Source organism: Lithobates pipiens, unplaced genomic scaffold, assembly GCF_037356315.1.
Source record: "Lithobates pipiens isolate NorthernLeopardFrog02 unplaced genomic scaffold, aLitPip1_a1.2 Scaffold_18, whole genome shotgun sequence".
Lineage (NCBI taxonomy): Eukaryota > Metazoa > Chordata > Amphibia > Anura > Ranidae > Lithobates > Lithobates pipiens.
The window spans coordinates 272,535,556-272,559,062 of NW_027507758.1; the positions used below are offsets into that span (position 1 = coordinate 272,535,556).

At 39.7% G+C, this 23,507-nt stretch overlaps 1 protein-coding gene across 50 annotated transcripts in view; it reads left to right on the forward strand.

Annotated features, from left to right (window-relative positions):
- The window catches only part of TRDN (triadin), a 1,056,665-nt gene that overhangs the window by 76,526 nt on the left and 956,632 nt on the right, over positions 1 to 23,507 (forward strand). For 49 of the 50 annotated variants that reach the window (XM_077486957.1, XM_077486959.1, XM_077486986.1 and 46 more), the window contains exon 3: positions 9,522 to 9,563. The exons of the other annotated variant lie outside the window; for it this stretch is intronic. In XM_077486957.1, the coding sequence (XP_077343083.1) occupies positions 9,522 to 9,563 (42 nt within the window). The remainder of the gene's footprint in view (positions 1 to 9,521; positions 9,564 to 23,507) is intronic. 50 annotated transcript variants of the gene reach the window in all.

Below are 23,507 nucleotides of genomic sequence, written 5' to 3' on the forward strand. Positions count from 1 at the left end.
CAAATGATGCAGGTGCTCCTGCAAAAATCACAGTGTTTGAACAGACCATCAGCAACAACTGTTTGATGTTCTCTAATAGCACCCAAGTTAAACATTATAATCTAAACCAAACCTGCTTTTGCACACAAGCAGTGAACATAACGAAATGTACTGTAGTACTACAATTCAAAGAACTCAAGCATAATTTGTTAAAGTCGATGTAAAAGCAACCACTAAATCTCATAAGCTTTTACATGGTAATATCATTTAGAAAGCCTATTTTTATTTTTATTTGATTTCATTAAAATAACATCTGTTTATACTGGCACTTTGAGACACTTTGTATAATGGGATGACAGCTCTTTGCCCCTGTCTCTCACAATTTCCTTCCAATAAATAACCTGTTCAATGCTTTCTGGCCACAAATGAAAATGTAAGCTCCTGTGCTGATGCACATTGCCCAGGCATATTCTACTGCTATTCTATGAAAATGGAAGGTCCTCTCAATGTAAAGTCCCCAAAAACAAATCAATTGCCATTTAAAAATACAATTGTTGTTGAAAAAACTTTGGACCCAAATTTCAATGCTTCTAATGCTGCATACACAGGACCAGACTTTTTGACAGGCCAGACTTTTGATAGAGTAGGTCCGACGGACTTTCTGAACAAGCGGTCCATTAGTTTTGAATGTGATGGCCTAAACGGGACTAAACAAGGAAGTTCAATAGCCAGTATCCAATAGCTGCCCTTGCTTCATATTTGGTCCATCAGACTAGCACACAGATGAACGGTTTGCACGCAAGAAAGTCAGTCAAAACAGATTTGAAACATGGGAAAAAAAGTCAGCTGGAGCCCACACACGATCAAATTGTCCATCGGATTCCGGTCTGCCGAACCAAGTCTGCCAGAAAGTCTGATCGTGTATACGCGGCATTAGAGTAACAGGTAATGTCACTCTGCCCCACCACTGCCTCCTGGAATAGCTAGGGGATCAAAATCCCACACCAACACTTTCCCATAATGGGATATAATGTCTTTCTGTTGGGTTTTGAGTGCCCTGCTATCCCAGGAGGCAGAGGCATGGCACAATGACATAACTTAGGCCACTGGGAAGCTTCAGAAGCCAGGGGCGAGGCAAGTTTTTTTTTTTTTTTGTATTTTTAGCAACAGCTTTTTTTTTTTCAACTTTGCAGGTAATTTTACCTTGGGGGATGAAAGGCTTTCATCAGAATGTACCTTCCATTTTCATATAAGGTCTGCTTTAAAAAAAAAAAGCCTCTGATACACATGCAGCTTGTTATCACTGTAGTGCTTTTAGATAGTAACAGGTTGTAAAGAAGTTGCAAGATGAAAAAAGGGTAACAACTCTCCCCTACCCCCACCATCCTATGCTCCAAGATGCACAGCATTTTGCCACCTCCATGATATTAAATATTATTCATTGACTTTACCAGACCTGCCAGTGTCAACAAGCCCTACACAAATCTGTCCCTTATCAACAGTAGTCCCTATATTTTCCACAGCTTAAACACATTATTTTACGGCTTCTGTTACTTCACTCCCTCTAGTGAGGGAGCTGGCTTAGCCAAAAGATATCATATTGTCCCTTCTTAGCCCTTGTACACACGGTCGGAGATTCCGACAACCAAATCCGTCTGAGTAATTCCAACGGATTAATTCCGGAAGAGGTCCGGAAGTGATGTTGCATACACACGGTCGGACAAAGTTGTCGGAAAATCCGATTGTACTTAACGTGATGACGTTATTTCATTACGGGACCACGTTCAGGCTAGTAGCCAATAGCTTTGGTCTAGGAATTTGATCTGAGCATGCGTGGCACTTTGTCCATTGTAGTAGGCTACACATGATCGGAGTATGTCCGATCGGAGCATTTTGTCTGAAAATTTTACCGGCAAGTTGGAAAAGTTGGTCAGTCGGAATATCCGACAAAATGGTCCGATAGGACGCACTCCATCGGAATCTCCGACCGTGTGTACAAGGGCTTAGCCAACTGACCTAAGTTCAAAGGCCATGCAGCCATATGTTATGATTCTAACAGATGCACACATTATTTTGCTGGGTCTGCAAACCATATACACATGATCTTCATTGCAAACTCATGGTAACGGTGCACCCAGATCGAATTCCCACTCTTATTTACTGCCTTAGTTTATTAACTAGTATGCAAGGTTTACTGTGCTGTATGAATGAGTGCAGATAAAAGACTAAAACTGGCAAAAACAAATGTTTTCCTTTACTGTATTATTATGTGATCATAATCAAAATACACAAACTTAAAAAAAAAAAAGTTTAAACATTTTTAAAATATCTAAGAAAAATTTGAAAATAGCAAAAACCAACCAACCAAAAATTGTTATATTGCACGACTCGAAAATGATGCACAGTGGAACTATTTTTAGCTGGCTTCAGTTCTGTAATAACTACCAGATTAAGAAAATACAATTGTTATCCATTTCCTGATTAATCTACATTATCTTTCCTTGAGCTGAAGAATTGTAGTTTATTACTTCTATTCATGGAAAAAGACTTCTGTCTTCCTAAAAAACGACAGAAGGTTTAATTTCAGCACCAAATGTAATAAAGTTTCTGGCATTGTCAATGCCCTATTCATATGGAGATAATGAAATGTAAATTTATATTTAGTGTTCATTTTCATTTGTTTGCTACAAATACATGACTCTCGTTATTTAGTTTCCTTCCCATACACCATGATTTTAATTTGATAGTACTGTAGATATGGAAATAATGCAAAGATAAATACAAATGTCATTTGTTTATATCATTAGGCTTGCTACCAGTGCTTAATACAAATCCCTGAAAGGATCTGTGTGTAATTATTTGTTATTAGAATTCCTTTGAGAATAACTGGCAGCCTTGAATATGTAAAAAGACTGTAATTTTCCATTTATTGATGACCTTTTTTTCCTGCAACCGGTTTCTGACATTTCTGAGTCAGACTGGCGGAGGTGTTGGTTAGAGCCTAGTTTCAGCCAAAATTGTTTCTTGATTGAGTAAAATAGGGTCAAAACCCTTTGCGTTCTGTGACTATGACAACCCTTTATGCCCTGTTTAGCTAATGGTTGTCAGAAAGAATAGGGAGTGGGAGGAAGTCTCCTTAACAAAATGTATTTTTTTTATTGATGTTTATTTCCCACTGGAATTATTTCCACTTACTTTCTATCCAGGTATTGAGTGGAAATCTCCCCCATGGGGAACACTAACAATGCTTCACAACTGTCTTAGGTTCTAACTCTTCAAACACTGAAAAAAACAAAACTAAAATACATTTCTGAAGTGACACACGGTCCCCATTAGACTGGCTAAAATGTGCCCACAAGCATAATTTTACTGTTCCTGTGGTTGTGGCTGAGTAGGCATCATGTTTGGTGGCAGTGTCCTAAAGTAGCTAGATTTTGGATTAGGCTTTTTAATCGTATAAACTTTGTAATCGGGGTTAACAATTCAAGAGCACATGAATGTTTTAATTAATATCTAACATATCTTTAGCAGCCAGAATAACAATAGCATGGAGCTGGAACCAATTGGTGGTATTGTTTGACTATACCAAACAGAAATTAAATTGGATAATGATTAATGACAAACTCTCCTGTAACCAATTGAAATTTGACAAAACATTGTATCCTTGATTTCAATACATATCGGTGAACTAGTTTGGCTCATGTGGTGACAATGTAATTCACACAAATTGTTGCATTGAGTATGCACAGGAACCTGGCAAGACACAAACGGTGTCCGTTTTACAATTTCACTTCAATTGCAACAGTTTGTATATTGTCTTGTATTTTGGCACTTTCTTGACAACATGAACTGACTGGATCAACTTTGGGAATAGGACTGTGTATATGGAGATTTTCTATTTGTGTGTGTGTGTGTGTTTTTTTGTTTATTCTTGCTTGGACTAGATGGACTTGTGTCTTTTTTTTCAACCAGACTAAATATATAACTATGTAATTTGTCACCCAATGTTCTTCTGTGGAATGTTTGTTGCATAATATTGTACAGTTTCATATATTGGTGCATAACTGTTCAGAGTTTGCCATTGTGGGGCATTTCTATCATGCAACCTTAATAAAAAATATTGTGATTTAAAACAAATTTTTTTTGAATCATCTCTGCACTTAAAGTGGTAGAAAAGTCATGTTTTAAAAATAAAAAAGATGGTCCTCCTGTAGGTTTAAGTTATAATGCACACTAGCACATTATGACAGACTTACCTTAAAATCTAGCCCTCCGATGGTGAGCTGACATGGCTCCCCCCCTGGTCCTTGAGCATCCATTTTGCCTGGACTTCCTTTCGGGTTCTCTATCTTTGGCCACTTGAATGGCCGGTCTGCGGTGATGTCACTCCCACACATGGGCATGGGAGTCACATAACAGCGGCACACAGAGTGGGTCGTAAATGTAATCTGAGCTGTGCATGCGTGCCTCAAATTACATTATTGCTGCCAGACAGGGGGAACATTTTTGACAGAAGAGACTATTAGGCCTCATGTACACTGCTGCTGGTAAACGGACATTCAGAAGCAGTTGGCTGTTTTTTTCAGCTGCCCCTGAACTCATACAATGTTATCTTATCAGTACATGTACACGGGTTCATTTAATATTGTTTTTAGGCAGTTAAGTCTAGAGGGTCTTTTTGGAAAGCAAAAAAATTTGTTCAGACACTGAGTTTGGAGGCATTTCAATTGCTAAACGCTTCTAAACATATCTAAACGCGGTAACTCACGTTTAGCCGCATTTCGTTTACAGGCATTTTTCATTTTTGACTATTTTGAAAAGAGAAAAATATATTTTTTTCTTACACTTCTAAATGCAAACGCAACTAATTATGGCTAATCGTGGCATGTAAACACTGCTAAATGCGGCTAAACGTGGCATGTAAACACAGCAGAACAGACATTTTACGTGGGTTACTATCTTTCAAGTTAAATCGTTCGTTGTAAAAATGCCCCGTGTACATTAAGCCTCATGCCGCATACACACGACCAGACTTTTTGACAGACTAGGTCCGACGATCTGCCCGACAAAGTTTCGGCGGAGGTCCGACGGACTTTCTGAATGAACGGACTTGGCCACACATGACCAGACTAAGTCCGTTGGTAAGTCCGTTCATTATGAACATGATGACGTAAACGGGACTAAACAAGGAAATTCAATAGCCAGTAGCCAATAGATGTCCTTGCGTTGTATTTGGTCCATCGGACTATCATACAGACAACAGTTTTCCCAATTTTTAGTCCATTGCATTTGTGTCAGTCGGATAGATTTGAAACATGTTTTATTTCTAGGTCCGTCGGACTTTCGGGGAAAAAAAAAAGTTAAATTAAATGTTTTTTCTACTGTCTGCAATAATTATTTTTATTTTTTTAAACACCTCCTTAACCAATCTTTATATTCAGCTTGTCAAACAAACCAAGCTTTCTTTACATGACATGTTCTTTACATATTTTGAACCTGTAAAGCCTACAATAATTTCTGCAACCTGAAAGATTTTGGCATACAGTATACGTAAGGTCACATGCAACTGTCATCACATTCTCTTTCATTTTGGGCTTCTCTCCCAATGTCTGAAAATATGTTAATAACACATTATGCTTCCTTAATACATTTTCAAATGCAAATTGCACAATAATTATCTCCTTGTGTACACATTTTTGCAGCAGACATTTATTCTTGACACCCATAGACTGACTTGTTGCCCTTTCTAGAATTCATTGACTGAGGAAAAGGCACTTTTGCTGCTTCTTATGCTAATCATGTAGATTACACCATAGATGTCTATATGGTTGAAAACGTGTATAGAGGCATATGGGCACACATGTTGAAAAGTCTTAAAATCATTTTGACTTCCTTCCTAGAGGCAGAAAACAGGATGAGAGACTCCCACTGATCCTCTTTGAACAGAACAGTGTAAGCTTTTAAACATGAAAACATGCTGGTTTGTTGGATGTATGGCTATTGAGACATAGCCCCTATCCTCTTATACCAATCTATTACAATAAAGCTACTACAAAGCATATATCTTCAATTTACATTATTCATCAACTTTACTAAAGCCAACATTGTGAACCCTAAAGAGTGTCAGGCATACAATAATAATCAATAATCGTTTAGAACTCCAGATTGTCAGGATTCAGGTCCTCATTACATTTAAAATATTGTTTTACAGATGACTTTGTGCATATAGATTTTTTTGGGTTATACTGACAGAACACTTCAAAGGGAAGCTATTGGCAACTTCCTTTTTTAGTCCCGTCTTACGTCATCGCGTTCAAAATGAACTGACTTTCGAACGGATTTAGTCAGTTCATGTGTGGCCATGTGCGATTGTTCGGAAATTCCGTTGGAACTCCACCAAAAGTCCGTCGGGAAGACCGTCAGACCTAGTCTGCTAGAAAGTCTGGTCGTGTGTATGCGACATAACAGTGCAAAACATTAAGACAATAATAATCACATTTGCATGTGATATAATGCATACTTCAACTCATTCACAAGAAAATAATATATCAGTACGTGATGTGAGGTTGATTTAGTATCCCTGGATATATCACTGCTTTCTGCTTTTTCTGGTTTAGGGCCCTGTGGACCCTTTCAAACTCCAGGTGCTTAAATGGAATCCATAAGAAGAACTTTTTAAACAAGCCCATTGTAGAAGCACTGAGGTCTGGGTAATGGTCTTGAGCAGGCTCTAATATACAAATTAGACCACCTGGAACAGTTTCCAGAACTCTTCACTTTAAAAAGCAGGAATTATTTTTTTTAACTGTGAGAGAAAAATGTCACTATTATGCACATGCTACATTAGCATCATTATCCAAGTGGGCATCAAGATGAGCAGTTCTCATGTTGATCATGCATTACTCCTGAGAGATTTTTATGTTATTTGTTTCGATGTGGCATGCAATGTCCATTGTAAAACGTGATCGATCTTTTCCAGTAAATTTGAATGAACCACAGAGTCCTGACAAGGAAAGTTTGGATATGCATTGCCATTGCATCTTCAGCATAAGGTGAAGTCTCAAAGGTGTCATCTGTGTCCCGGGTTTGCTGGCACCATCTTAGCTGCAGCTTTAACGATCGTCTCCTTGACTGACCTGTTTGCAACGTTTATTGTGGATGTACTATTGCAGCATTTATGGTCACCTAGACTTAAGAGTTCCAATGGGTAGTAAGTGTTCTGGATAATGGACTGGATGTTATAACTGGTGCCAGGGAATTGCAGAGCTCCCTTTGTACATGTCCTCTCATCCCATTTTTTTAATATCAGTAGCACACAAAGATATTGATTAAACATATTGTGTGTTTTTTTTTTTCTGTCAGATACCAGCAATTATTTTAGTATGTGGTCTTGTTGCTTCCAGCAAGCATTTTTTTCATGACCAAATTGCTCATTTTTAAGCATATCTACCAATTGCTTATGTATTCTCTTCAAACCATGACCCTAAGAAAATTTTAATTAAATTACAGTCGGCTGGAAAGAAGGTAAGGCATAAAGTTGTAACTGTTTAACACAAGTTACCCACCAAACATCTTTAATATGTACAGTACAAGGAAGTTCCACAGTAACTGTTTTAAACAATATCAATACATAAATATTATGCGTCATTCTATGACAGTTTACCCTACTGATATAGAAAGCTGGGCTCAAATGTATAGTTTTTAATCTAAGGGCAACAAAAAGGGTAAGTTACTTTACTATATGTAATTACTATACTTTATATGTACAACTATGATATTAAAAATTATTTATTTTTTGTGTTAGTACTCGTGTTATTTAATGATCACTAAAACTATAGGGGAAAAAAATGCTGTCCAAACTATCTTATCAGATTGCTTTATGTATAGTCACAACTTTTTTTCTTTTAATTTTGGATAGTACGGAAGAGTTAGAACCCTTGTCTCCTTTTTTTGCTGTCTGTGTCTGGATTGGGCAGATATGTCCTTTCATTTGTCCTGGTGAATATTGTCACAAAGACAGAAAGAAATAGGAACAATTCACACTTGTCACCAGGGCAAGTGGTGAGGGAATAAGGAGGAATTTCTCCTAATTTTAGAGAGATTTCAAGTCACTTTCTTTTGCTCCTCCAGGACAGGAAGAGAAGGAACATTTTCTCACTGTTGATACAGACAGCAAAACATAACCTGACAGGAGTTTTAACCTACTCTACTTCATTAAAAACGGAAAATATACACTATATTACCAAAAGTATTGAGACACCTTTACATGCACATGCATTTTAATGGCATCCCAGTCTGTAGGGTTCCACACTGAGTTGGCCCACCCTTTGCAGCTACAACAGCTTTAACTCTTTGGGTAGGCTGTCCACAAGGTTTAGGAGTGTGTCTATGGGAATGTTTGACCGTTCTTCCAGAAAAGCATTTGTGAGGTCAGGCACTGATGTGGACAAGAAGACCTGACTCGCAGTGTCCACTCTAATTAATCCTAAAGGTGTTCTATCGGGTTGAGGTCAGGACTCTGTGCAGGTCAGTCAAGTTCCTTCACCCCAAACTCACTCATCTATGTCTTTATGGACCTTGCTTTGTGCACTGGTGCACAGTCATGTTGGAACAGGAAGGGGCCATCCTAAACTGTTCCCACAAAATTGAGAGCATAAAGTTGTCCAAAATTTATTTGTATGCTGACGCCTTAAGAGTTCCATTCACTGGAACTAAGGGGCCAAGCCCAACCCTTGAAAAACAACCCCACACCATAATACTTCCACCACCAAATGATTTGGACCAGTGCACAACACAAGGTTCTGTCCTCAACCCAATAGAACACCTTTGGGGTGAATTTGAGTGGACTCTGTGAGCCAGGCCATCTCATCCACGTCAGTACCTGACCTCATAAATTAACTTCTGGAAGAATGGTCAAGCATTCCCATAGACACACTTCTAAACCTTGTGGACAGCCTTTCCAGAAGCTGAAGCTGTTATAGCTGCAAAGGGTGGGGCGACTCAATGTTGAACCCTACAGACTAAGACTGGAATGCCATTAAAGTTTATGAGTTTGTAAAGGCAGGCATCCCAACACTTTGAGTAATATAGTGTATGTTGTGGCTATACATACACTTTAACTTATACATTTTAAAATGAATGGCCAACATCTCCATTTTCTATGCTCTAGCTTTAGAAAATAACCACAACGTTTTGTCACTAGATTATAAAGTGTCGTGAGGTTTTCTTTTGCATTATGATTTGTGCTCTGCAATTGTATGGCTGTTTTTTGTAATTACTTATCAAGTGGACTGTAATGTCCACTGCAATAATGCATGGCATTTATTACAACTCTAAGCTGCTCTGAGCTACATCTTCCACAATTCCAAGCTAGCAAGTAACTTGGTTTATTGGAAGAAGCACATTAGCTTGACATATAGATATGCTTCTCTGTTGCTTATCTATAGTACGCCTAGCTGAAGATTTTGCAGCAAAGTGCTAACATGTTTCCTTTATTTTTTCATTATCATCTTCATGAATGCTCCTGCCATCATCATCAATAGACCAGTATTCCCAGTACTGTGATGATCCCTGTTTACCACCTGGTAAAGATATTCTGCTTGCAGTGTTTCTGTTCTATTAACACAATGTGCTTTCACATATGACTCTTTGTCATGATCTGTTTATACACCAACCCCTCCAGCTAAATTCATTCATACACGAATGGCTTTTACTGAGTGCTTCTTTTTTTAAGCAGTACAATAAATACAATTGTGATAGCCTCCCAAAGTCAGTTTGTAAATCATTTCAAAGAGTCAGTCCACATAAAACTGATGTGGTGGTTGCAAGAGGATGCAGATTGGCTTAATCAGCCACTAGATGAACATTAAAATAAACCTGCTATGGAAAAATATGGGAGTTGTCATTGCTGATCTCCCTATAAAAAATATTAGTTCATATCAAAGAGACTGCAAACCTTTTGCCAATACCATGTTCTGTGCAATAGTTCACCCCCTCTGGCAGATCCAGGGCTTATCTAGATACCATTAAAAAAAAAAATAACATGCTATTAAAAAAATTTAAATAGTGTGTTCAATGCAAATTATTAGGTAAAGTCCCCAGTGCCAGTTCCTGATGGATCTTACATGAAAATGCTATTTGCCTAGTTGTTGTGCACACTCACCCAAGATAATTTTACAGATCAGGAAATATGTAATATGTAGCTGCTAGAGAATTGTTCATACTTAGCACTCTTGTTGCTAGGAAAAACAACTTCAATAAACGAAAGGTTTGCACTATAATAATCATAGAAATTTTAGTTTGATCACTGAGTTATGAACTGTTTTCAGCATTTTCTGAAAATTTCTACTACAGTGTTGCAAGTTTAGCATGGCCCTAAAGTCAGAGTAGTAAATCAAAACATGTCAACACTACAGTCAAGCAACTAGCATTGTCAGGAGAGGTCAGAATAACAACTTTCAAGTTCCCTTCATGTCAGGTTTAATTTAAATGTCAGTTTTGGATGGTCTGACTCTGAACAGTGTAATAATGGCCTTGGCTGTGTAATTAATATTGTGGTTTGTTTGCATGCTGCTGTGGCCTGACTGCCAAGACTTACAATCTAAAATAAAATGTCATATGTGATATTGCTGTAAGTTATTGGATGGCACATTAAACTGTATAATAACCTCAGATGAACATTTATGTCAGTAGTAGTTGGTCAAAATAATTTGTTTCCTGTCTTATTAGTGTTTTTCACCTTCAAATGATGTCCACTAGATGGCAGTTTTTTTCCCTTTTTTGTCTTCTTTCAACTTCTTAGATTTCAACTCTCAACTCCTTAGATTTCTCTGTACATGTGTGTACATTTATGTTTTATGTTATATTTTTTCACCCAAGGATACTACCTATCCTTGCTGCAATCCATGTCTATGACCCCATGCACCTTGGGCATTTAGCTCCTGTGCATTGTAATCCCAGTGTTTTTGTGTGAATGGAAGGCACGGGCACAGCCTCTAGCCCTGCTACACACAGCTTGTAAAACTCTATGAGAAACTGAAAGCTGCTGCAGCTGGATGGTACACTAACATTTAGGGCAGTATGCACCCAGAGATAAATGCCCAGAATTCATACTTCTTGCCTTCCAACTGCACGAAAATGCCGGTGGATCTCATGTATAAGACCTAAATGCCCAGTATGCATGTTAAATACAGAGGATGCCTTATGGAAACTTATACTGAATGTAATTTATTGTCTGTCATTGCTGACTTCCATTCCCTGATATTTGCTTGGCTATTTCATCAATACTTCTGACTCATGGATATGTAAACATGATGCACAAGAGTTCTGCCTTCACTCCAATTCACTTGCTTGATGAGATAATTTATCAGGTCATCTGTGATACCCTACAGATTTCTTTAATGGCAGGTATACTTTAAATACTATCTAATGTAATGTAAAAAAATAACAAAAAACAGCTTGTGGCATTAGTAAATAGATTTAAATCAATATATTGAGCATCAAATATGCATACAAGTTGATAATTGTATAGTTTGAAGGACAATCCCTCATCCATGGAAGCCCAAGATCAGCGGAACCGACACCAATGCTCACCACCAAATCCAAGACCTCCTACCACTCTCCTGAGCCCACATCAAGGTGTAAGCCCCTCAAAGTCTCCACAACCTCGCACAGCCCACCAGGATCATTAAAGCACTTTACGTCTTAACACAGATCCTGGTTAAGTACATTTAGTTTTGTTTTTTTCAGCTTTCATTCTGGTTTTCACCTTGAATCCCACATCATGTTTGATAAGATGTATTGAGGCGGAACAGATTTCCTCATCTTTTGCCCAAGTTACCCATAAAACTGTGCATTTATCACCAGTTGCTGTCAAACTCATACCCTTGAATATCGACCTATTCTTCACCAGACTTTGCCACCAACACCTACCTGCATTCCCACTTGCTACTGCCACCTAAGCAGAGAACTGTCTTATCAAGTCTCTTTTCCCCTGGCTTGAGATGTATACCCAGAAGCAGATCGGCACCTCCAATTTACTATATAGTGTTTTATGCTTATTTACACTTCGTTTTCTTACCTTCATGTGGATGGTATGGCCTTTTAAACATATTTCTGACATGTGCCTGCCATCTGAGATATATTCATTGTCTCACATTTAAACACTATTGGATACTGGCCTCTCTCAAGGTTTCTTTAACAAGTCACTCATTTCCAGCTGCTACAGGCACGCTTGAATTCTACTATTTTGATTAATGCTCTGACACTGCTGATCCAATTTGAAAGCTTACTAATTGCCACCTCTATAGCTGTTACTACCAATGATCCCTGTAAGCCCTTGTACACACGGTCGGAGATTCCGACAACCAAATCCATCGGATTTTGTCCGAAACTGTTGTATACACACGGTCGGACAAAGTTGTCGGAAAATCCGACGTGATGACGTTATTTTGTTACGACGGGACTATGTTCACGCTAGTAGCCAATAGCTTTGGTGTAGGAATTTGATCTGAGCATGCGTGGCACTTTGTCCGATCAGAATTCTCTACACATGATCGGAGTATGTCCGATCGGAGCATTTTGTCGGAAAATATTTCCGGCAAGTTGGAAAAGTTGGTCCAACAGATATTCCGACGGAAACAGTCCGATGCAGACCGCACACGGTCGGAATATCCAACAAAACGCTCCAATCGGACACATTCCGACGGAATCTCCGACCGTGTGTACAAGGGCTAAGGTAGATGTTGTACTCTCCTGGAAGGGATACGACCGGAGCTCTAGCTAGATCTTATTTTGGGTCTGCATAGATCACCATGAAATATACTCTTAGGAGGGGAATTTTTTTATTTGGATATTTTATAAATGCATTTGAACTCATGTTGCTCCCTCAATCAACAAACTGCTCTTCTCAGAGAGTGATATTCGAGGAGGAGGAACCCTGGAGCTGTGTCCTATCCATGTCTTATATAACTCGTAGGCTATTCTCCATGTCATGCACCACACTTCCCGGTACACCCATGGGGCTACTTCAGATAATAAAACAGACCTCAGAGAGTGAAACTATCTTCCAGTCTCACTACATGAGTTCCCCCCCTTTACTCAAAGCGATCGCACGGCTGCAGCTTCTCCTCCTTCTCAGTGCCCTAATAGGAAAGCTTTCTCCCTAGCATAGGTTACCGGCCTAAGGCTCCCGGATGTAATGCCCACCTTCTCTGACATACAGTGCATTCAGAAAGTATTCACAGCGCTTCATTTTTTCCACAAAAGGCTACAGCCTTATTCCAAAATGGATTCAATTCATTATTTTCCTCAAAATTCTACAAACAAAACCCCATAATGACAACATGAAAGAAGTTTGATAACTTTGCAAATTTATTAAAAATAAAAAACAAAAACAAACAAATGTACATAAGTATATTCATAACCTTTTCTCAATACTTTGTGGAAGCACCTTTAGCCTCAAGTCTTTTTGAGTATGATGCTGCAAGATTAGCACACCTTTTTTTTCAGTTTCTCCCATTTTTTGCAGGACCTTTCAAGCTCTATTAGGTTGTATGCAGAGCGTCGGTGCACAGCCATTTTTGGATATCTCCAGAGATGTTCAATCGGGTTCAGGTCTGAGCTCTGGCTGGGCCACTCAAAGACATTCACAGAGTTGTACCATAACCACTAATTTGTTATCTTGGCTGTGTGCTTAGGGTTTTTGTCCTGTTGGAATATGAGCATTCTGGAATAGATTTTCATTAAGAACGTCTCTTTACATTACTACATTCATGTGTCTCTCGATCCTGACTAGTCTCCCATTTCCTGTCGCTAAAAAATATCCGCACATCATGATGCTGCCACCACCATGATTCACTGTAGGGATGGTATTGGTCAGATGATGAGCCTGGTTTCTTCCAGACATGATGCTTGTCATTCAGAGTTTAATCTTTGTTTCATCAGATGAGAGAATTTTGTTTCTCGTGGCCTAAGAAGTCCTTCAGGTGCCTTTTGGCAAACTCCAGATGGACTGTCATGTGCCTGTTACTGAGGAGTGGCTTCCAACTGGCCACTCTACCATACAGGATGCCTCATTGGTGGAGTGCTGCAGAGATGGTTGCTCTTCTGGAAGGTTCTCCTCTCTCTACAGAGAAACGCTGGAGCTCTGACAGAGTGACCATCAGGTTCTCGGTCATCACTCTTACTAAGGCTATTCTCCCCTGATCGCTGAGTTTGGCCTGGCGACCCTCTCTAGGAAAAGACCTGGTGGTTCCAGACTTCTTTCATTTACGGATGATGGAGGTCACTGTGCTCATTGGGACCTTCAATCCTGCAGACATTTTTCTGTACCCTTCCTCAGATCTGGGCCTCTATACAATCCTGTCTCAGAGGTCTACAGACAATTCCTTGGACTTCATGGCTTGGTGTGTGCTCTGATGTGCACTGTTGGGACCTCATATAGACAGATGTGTGCCTAAACTAAATTGACCACAGGTGGACTCCAATCAAGTTGTTGAAACATCTCAAGGATGATCAGTGGAAACAGGATACACTTGAGCTCAATTTTAAGTGGCATGGCAAAGGCTGTGAAGACTTATGTACATGTGATTTTTATTGTTTTTTATTTTTAATAAATGTGCAAAGATTTCAAACAGATGTCTTTCATTCACTTTGTCATTTGAGAAAAATAATGAATTTTATCAATTTTGAAATAAGGCTGTAACATAACAAAATGTGGAAAAGGTGAGTGCTGTGAATACGTTCCAGATACATTGTACCAGCAGTAACCTTGCCTATATTGTATGACCATATTATATTGTTGTTATTAACAGATAGACATCCCTCTGAATATTACTTATATGTAGGAATGGTCCTGATGTTGCTTGCAAACAAAGCGAACATACGGGGTGTTCGTGGCATATTCGAGCACCGCAGAGCGCCCAATAATGTACTGCAAGATCGCAGTGCATTGATAGCTGCTGATTGGCCAAAGCATGCACCTGACCTGCATGCTTTAGCCAATCACAGTGTGCTCTGCTGTTAGAGCCATGATTGGCCAAAGGCGGGGTGCCCAACCACGGCTCAGGGGGCTAAGTCCATGCCCCACACTATATAAGGCTATTTACATGGCGGCTGTATATCGTGTTATGATTGAGAGAACGTTAGTTAGAGGCAGGTTAGTTAGTGGCATGCAAGCAGTTTAATTATATATATATATATATATATAGTGTAGTGTAGACTATAATGATAACAGAAATCACCCAAAGGGCCCTGATGAAAAGTTCAAGCATGTTAGACAGACGCATCACATGTCTGTTCCCCCCTCTACATAGCACATTTATCTCCAATTGTGGTTTTTGATATTTATACACAGCCATTGTTCAGTCCAAACTCATGCTCAGGCAGAACTGTTCACCCAACACTACTGTCCATGAATCTTTTTTATTTTTTACTTGAACTAACAGTTTTACTTTCAAGACAAGCCTTTTTGTGTTTGGGGAAGGGGGGCACATATACAATACTTCACTCTAGGAAAGGGCAAGTAGCCAATGGCAAAATGATTTTATGCCTGTTCTTGTCTTCGTTGGTGCTACATTTCTGTCAGCCAGCTACTGACCAGATATGATTGTCTAATATGGACACAAACCCTTCTGGTTTGAAGTGGATCCTCCTGAGAATCATGGATGGAACACTGCACTATTAGGTTGAGGACATACCAGACAGAGTACATGTGTGATTTTTCCCTGGTGAAGGGCAGTCAGCAAGTTTGTGCCACTGTCACACACAGCCTTACCATGCTGAATAGTGCATGGAGTCAGCCACCTCACAGACTGAGCCTGGAGAACTACCAGCAGCTCTGCCCAGATGTCCTCCCAGCCATACGAGAGTAGCTGCAACACAGTATGGCAGTGTTAGGCTCCTATGCTGAACATAGTCTGGATTCTTGGGAGGGACTGTGCTGTCGCCACTGGAAAAGTATCACATGGCAGTGCTACTAGAAGTGTCGGGCACACGGTTCGGCCCAAACATGAGTTTATGCTGAACACTGGCTTTTCCCCCCGTTCGGAAACACCTGAATTTGCAGGGTGTTCGACGGATGTTCGGCCCACCGAACACCCTGCAATGCACTGTGCTCTGCACAGTGCATTCTGGGCCCTGATTGGGCAAAGCTTTGCATTCTAGGCCCTGATTGGGCAAAGCTTTTCTCAATCAAGGTGCAGTAAAAGCTGGTTGTTAAGGAGTGGGGCCAGGAAGCCGGCTGTGGCATCCATAACAGATGAGTCATCAGCTGTGAATGAGCAAAAAAAAAATGTGTCGTTAAAATAATTGTAAAAAAAAAAAAAAGGCGTGGGGCCCTCCCAAAATCTATAGCAGATCCTTATGCGAGTATGCAGCCTAGCAGGTCAGGAAAAGGGGGGACAAGCGAGTGCCCCCCCTTGAAACATACCAGACCACATGCCCTCAACAAAATCTGCCCTTAGGGTCTAGTAAAAAATTTAAGGGGAACCCCATGCCAATTTTTTTTTTAAATGCCATGGGGCCCCCCAAAAAACATATCAGACCTGTATTCAAGCTTGAAACCTGGTAGGTCAGGAAAGGGGGGAGAAGTGAGTGCCCCCTCCTAAACCATACCAGGCCATGTGATCTCAACATAGGGGAGCTCTGCCCCTGCCCCAAAGCACTTTGTCCCCATGTTGTTGGGGATAAAGGTCTCTTCCCCACAAATCTGGGCTGTGGTTGTGGGGGTCTGTTGGCGGGAGGCTAATTGGAATCTGAAAGCTCCCCTCCCTTTAAAAGGGGGTTCCCAGATCCCCCCATGTGAATGAGTATGGACTACATAGTACCCCTACCCATTCACCAAAATCTTTTTAAAAAGTAATACAAACACAGAGACAGTTTTTGACAATTCCTTTATTAAAAAATTAAAAAGTGTCCCCAATGTAAATCCATTGTCAACCACACCACCCACCGCACCCCAAAAAAAACAAAGAAAAACCGATCTGCCTTCATTGACGGCCAACCACCGAATGCCTCCTCCGCTGTTTGACAGTCCTTATATAGGTAAGGCCGGGTCCACCTGGTGATATCACCTGTGGCACCACCCCTTGTGACATCACTAACCCAGCATGCACAAGGGGGGAGGTGTCACCACAAAGCACCACCCCCATGATGAGGGCACGTGGCTTGGTATTGTTCACTGGGGATCTTGCTCGTCTCTTCCCCTTTCCTGACCTGCCAATCTGCATGCTGGGATAAGGGTCTGATATGGATTTTGGGGGGGACCCCATACCATTTTTTTTCTTACATTTTTTTCAGTAGTCTGATGCCTGAAATTGCAAATGTGAGTCAATTTAAATGTGATTTGACTCTTTAGAAATGTAATTTTTGCTTCAGCATGTTCTATATATAATACAGAAGCGCCACTTTACAGGACCCCCAGGCTCTATATTTAATGCTATTTTTCATATTTTTTTTGGACTTTTGCATCATTAAAATCCCTGTTCCTGAAAAAAAAACTGTTTAAAAAAAATTGCATTGATACATGCCCCCAGGACAGTACCCAGACCCCCATACCCCTTTTATGGCCAATTATTTGCATATACGCCTTCAAAATGGGCACTTTTGATTTTTCTTGTTCTGCTCCCATAGACTTCAATGGGGTTTACCGTTCGGGTTAGAACTTTTCCCTTGTTCGGGAGTTCTGCTGCGAACTGAACAGGGGGAGTGTTCAGCCCATCTCTAGGCACCAGCTACAACAGTGTGCCCCCTCCTGCATCTTTCTCAGCCACCAGCCGATTAGCCCAGTATGTCGACAAGGATATGTAGCATCCATGCTCATGCTTACTGGACTACTTGTTCATGATTATATGTATACCACTACTGACAGCATGATCCAGTGACACAGACACAGTACATTTCACATGCTGGTATTCTGCAAGCTGCCCTGCCCCTGGACACAATCTTCCCTCTCTGCTGTTCTAATTTTCCCTAAGAACTGTCCTCTCCAATTTGTGGCAATCATGAATGGTCTACACTATATTATCCACTCTCTCTTCATCACTGGAGCAACTTTTCAGTAAGTTCCAGCTGCCTCTTTCTGGTCCCTGCCGGATGTCCCTTGACTACTGTGTGACCGATCCTCCTCTCCCTCTATGGTACTGGTGCTATCTTACTCATCCTCAATATCTGAAAGGAGGAATGCTTCTACATGACCAATATTTCCCCCCTGCAGCAATTCAGTGGTCGTGCAACCAGAAAATTTCACCAACTCCTCATGGTCAGTTTCTGGGGCTACAACAGGACTAGCAGAATAACAGGAGAAGGAGGAAAAAAGTAAATTTGCAACACTTGCAGAAAGCAGGCTGCTCTTTGCCTGGGGGTTAATAAAGAAAAAAAAGACTGTCAGACACTTCACTACCTCCTGCATGTGCTGCAAACAAAGGGCAATGTACATTGCAGACCCTGAAATAAAAAAGTCCTATCCAAAAAAAATAAAAAATACCTCCACCAAAAGAAAAAATAACTCTGAAATGCTATACCTACCCCTTAACACAAAAATCGCAGAACATTTAATAAGAAAATTATAACTGTGATAACTGTGAAATTAAATAAAAATAAAAAAACCCAATAAAAAAAATGAAGTGGAATTCATTGCCATCTGAAGCTGAACTGTCCAGACAATGTACAATACTAATGGCAATTTTCTCTTTTTGTGGCTACTGTATTTCAAATGATATACTCTAATGTTTATAGTTTCATAGATGGTAAGGTTAAATAAAGACACCAGTCCATCTAGTTCAACCTGTGTAGGTGTGTGTGTGTGTGTGTGTGTGTGTGTGTGTGTGTGTGTGTGTGTTATGTCAGTACCATAACTTGCCTTGTCATTCCCTCTTACATTGCAGCCTAAGCAAGCTGCTTATATACTATCCAGCTACTGTGCAATATTTTGCCTGTTATATCTCAGATAATAAACTCTTCACATGCTTATATACTGTCCTAACACCAGCCAATTCAGCCAAATTCAAACACACACCTGAAGTTTATATTTTAAATATTTGGTTTCAAGGGATGCAGATACAGAGATGGGAAAGAAATTGTCGAATGTGAGGTTTTGTTTTCAAAAAATTTTGTGTACTCTGTATTGTCATTTTAATAAACTTTTAAACTTAGTTTAGGAAAAAGAGAGCTCAGAGGCACTGCAAGGCAGCAAATTATTTTATTTAAAAATAAATGGTGGTTGTTTATAGTACACAGTGCTTTAGCAAACTCCTCCTGCAGGTTCTCAAATGTAGCTTGCTACTCGACCAGGCGGGACAACATCCAAGGACCACTTCTGGTCTAACTCCAGCACAGAGAATTTGCTAGGTCCCACACATGCTACAGACCTAACAAGTCAGAAAACTCAGATGCACCTCCCCAGGCTAAAGCCCAGGGGAAAGAAAAAGCTCATAAGGTGCTCCCCAAATACTGTATTTATGCTATCCTCCAGCATGCATCAAGGGCAATAAACCTTCTACTGGTTGGCCAGGGAGAACACAAACATTCCTAACAGTTTTACTGTGGTATCTTAATCTACCAGTGATACGTACTAGCAGCTGAAAGAAACAATAGCAACACTGTGTTTAGGGACATCCAAATGAGTAAAAAAAAAAAAATTGCATAGGCTGTCTACCACCCAGCCACACTAAATTTATATAGTCAGCCCTGCTTAAGGCAGGGTGGCTACATAAAAGTTATTCTGCTAGTGGTTTACACCTACTTTAAGATTAAAAAAATATATTTAGAGCAGAAAGAAAACAAAAAAAAATTACCTTAGCAAGCTGTTGTTTAGACATTAGCCAAGTAGAAAGGTTAAAGGGTACACCACATACTGCAGTGCCTAAAATAATATTGCAAATACAGATTGCATCCTGTATATACAGTTTGTTAACAGGCTTTTAAAATACATCATTATGCAGCAGATCTTGGCAATATAAATTAAACTTGGCATGAAGCATTGTTGAGAATACGACCCCCTATGTGTGGGTTGTAGGATTGTTATCATGGCATGATAACCATATACAGTAAACACATTTATTAGCCAATAGGCACCTAATAACAAAAAAGGGAATATTTCATTGCCTTGATATAAAAAAAGGTATAGCACTGTTCCCTCTATAGAATAAATGTTATATGTAATAGACACGTCTGTGAAGCCTTAGATTTAATTTTCCATATTTATGCATTAATTCCTTGCTGTCACCTACAGTGACCTGGTCACCTCTGGCTATTTGACTTTGCTTCTAACAGTCAGATTGTGTGTGCTCAAGCTTTTACCTTGTATTAATATTGTATTAATTTTAGGTTTTCTCTACTTGAAGTTCAACATGGCAGATCCCAAACACAAGAGTAACAGTCACACTGAATTGAGTGGCTGCAGCTCACAAGTCAAGAACAGTTCCAGGGCAGCCTGCAGTGTTCATTCTCATGGCCCATCTTCCTTGGTTCTGTACGTGCCCTCTCCTCAGTTTTAACCAGATGTAGGGGAGGGAGTTTACAGCAGTTATGCAGACCTTTATTGGCCAAATTGCAATTTTAATTGCTGACTTAACCAGAGGCATAGATGTACCTCTATGCCTTCCCCATTAGAATTGTTATCTGACCTGCGGGCTGTTTTCACAGTTGACCCAGCAGTGTCCCATGTTAATAAACTAGCACTGTCGATTACTGTAGAAGACGTGTCAGTATTAATAGTAGAATCCCATAGATAAACATTCGGAAATGCTATTCTAAACTTTGCAGGCCCTTTATTGCAACCTGTCAAGGCCATGATGTTAGTCTGTCAAACATGTCAAAAATGTTGACAGAATTTCACTATTGTGTAGATGAGTTATTGGATGTATCCCAGTTTGCTACTTGTCTCCTTCAGTTAACAAGCTAGGGACTCTGGTTGAAATTTTGGGCTGTGGAGCAGGCATATAAGAATAATTTACTGCACATGCCCTTCAAGAGGCAATATCACTTTAGATCACGAAAGTGCATAAGCATAACCATAAAGTGCAAATTGGATAAAGTGCATATTAATAATAAGTTAGGTGTCTATTTGTACAAAATTCATTTTTCTGAATATCTCATATTTTTTGCAAACTTAAAGTGATTGTAAACAATCACCTTCATACCATAGGCAAAACATTTGTGCATAGATATAAAAAAAAACATAAATACCTTTTTTTCCCCTTTTTCATAAGTGATCACATACCCTCTGTTTCCTCTGTTCTGAGCTGCAATTAGGGCTGGTGGGAGGAGAATCAGCAGCACACTGATCTTTCCAGTGAAAGGCTGTGTGTGTGTGTGGGGGGGGGGGGTGGTCAGGACAAGTCTGGAGGAGACCACGTTGTGCTCCCCTGCTTAGTGTGGTCAGTTTTTAATAGGAAAGCAGGGGGACTCACAGGATAACCAGGGATTTCACACAAAGGAAGCAAAAGAAAGAGAACAGGATACTTTTTCATGCAAGTACAAGGCACAAATCAGGAATATGAAATGTTAGGGTAACAAACACTTTAACGTATTATATCTGTAATATTTGTAATATGTAGACATGTGCAAAAGGAAAAAACTTGTTTAGTTTAATTTTGATTTAATTTGTTAATTAATTAATTCCGTTTAGTTATATTCGTTAAATTCATTAAAATCATTTTCGTATTTCGTTTAGTTTTCTGCCAAATTCGAAAAATCGGTCACATTCGAAAATATTTCAACCAAATTCGAAAATATTTCTACCGAATTCAAAATGATTTCAACATGATTCGAAATTATTTCAACCGCATTCAAAACTATTTCAACCGGATTCGAAAATATTTTGCGACACGAATTTAGGGCCATGTATCTCGGGGTCACTTGGTGCTAGAAACCCCAAATTTGGATTCTATTGTGTTTGCATACCAAATTTGGTGTTTATAGCTATAAGTGACCCCGAGATATGTGGCCACAAATTTGGGTCGCAAAATGTAATTCTCTGCTGCAGAAAAGTACTTTCATATTGCCCATATCTGGGGTCGCTTGGTGGCAGGTGACGTGGCAAGTGGACAATCCACAACTTGGTCACATGGCACTCGTGGCTGGTCACATGGCACTCGTGTCAACTCACGTGGCACTCGTGTCAGGTCACGTGGCACTCGTGGCCAGGCACGTGGCACTCGTGTCAGGTCACGTGGAACTCGTGGCCAGTCACGTGGCACTCGTGGCCGATCACGTGGCACTCGTGTCAGGTCACGTGGCAATCGTGGCCGGCCACGTGGCACTCGTGGCAGGTCACGTGGCACTTATGACAATACACAACTTGTGGCAGGTGACGTGGCAAGTGGACAAATACAATATACAACTTTTGGCAAGTGGACAATGACATACAGCATATGCACTTGTCTTGCGATCGACATCTGTGACTTCTTCAATCAGGCATGCTGACAACTTCATTGATACCATAAATATAAATGAAATAAGATGTGTGTGTTTTTTTGCACTGGCACACTGCAAGTATGAAAAGTTGATGTGACAGATATATATATATATATAAGTAAGTATAAGTAACTAACCATCTTCCAAAATTTCTAATTAAAATCAAAAAGATTATAACAGAATAGAACAAAAATAATTTAATAGAATAAAATAGAAAGAATATACAACCATCTTCTGAAATTAAAATTTGAATAGAATAAATTAGAATTTCGAATAGTATGAATTCAAATTTTTAAATGAATTAATTTTAAATTTGGATAGGAAAGATTATAATAAAATAGAAAATAGACTAGAAAGAAGATGGTTTTATATATATATATATATATATATATATATATATATATATATATATATATATATATATATATATATATATATATATATTTCCGACATTTGAATTTCGTATAGAATGAATTTGAATTTGAATAGAAAATATTAGAATAGAAATAGAGAATAGACTAGAACAATAGAATAGAATATAGATATTATCTATTTCATTTTAAAATTTTTTGCAGATTACCATTTGTTTTAACCAAGTAGATGGCTCCCACCCGGCCGTATATGTGCATTGGCCGGGTGGGAGCCATCTACTTCTGATAGGACGTTCAGGAACGTCCTTCAGAAGGAGCGGGATCATCCACGCGTGTGCCCGCGTAGCGGCGCGATCCTGATGTGCTCGTGTTACCCGGACACGGCGCATCTCAGATCGGCAGGAGGGCTCTGTGATTGGCCCTCCTGATCACATGATGGCCATGTCCAATTACGGCCGTCATGTGATGTAAACAAACAGCCGGTTGATAGGCAATCGGCTCCTCCTCTCCTCACACAGAAGTCATCGCTGAGGCGAGGAGAGCAGATCGCTGCAGCCAGCTGATGATCAGTGAGTATGAGCTGTTTTTTACAGCTTTTTACTCACTGATCATTAGTCTAGTGTAAACACACAACACACCACACAGTATAAACACAATGTCCCCACACATGTCCCCAAAACACACATGTCCCCAAAACACACATGTCCCCAAAACATACATGTCCCCAAATAATAAAAACAC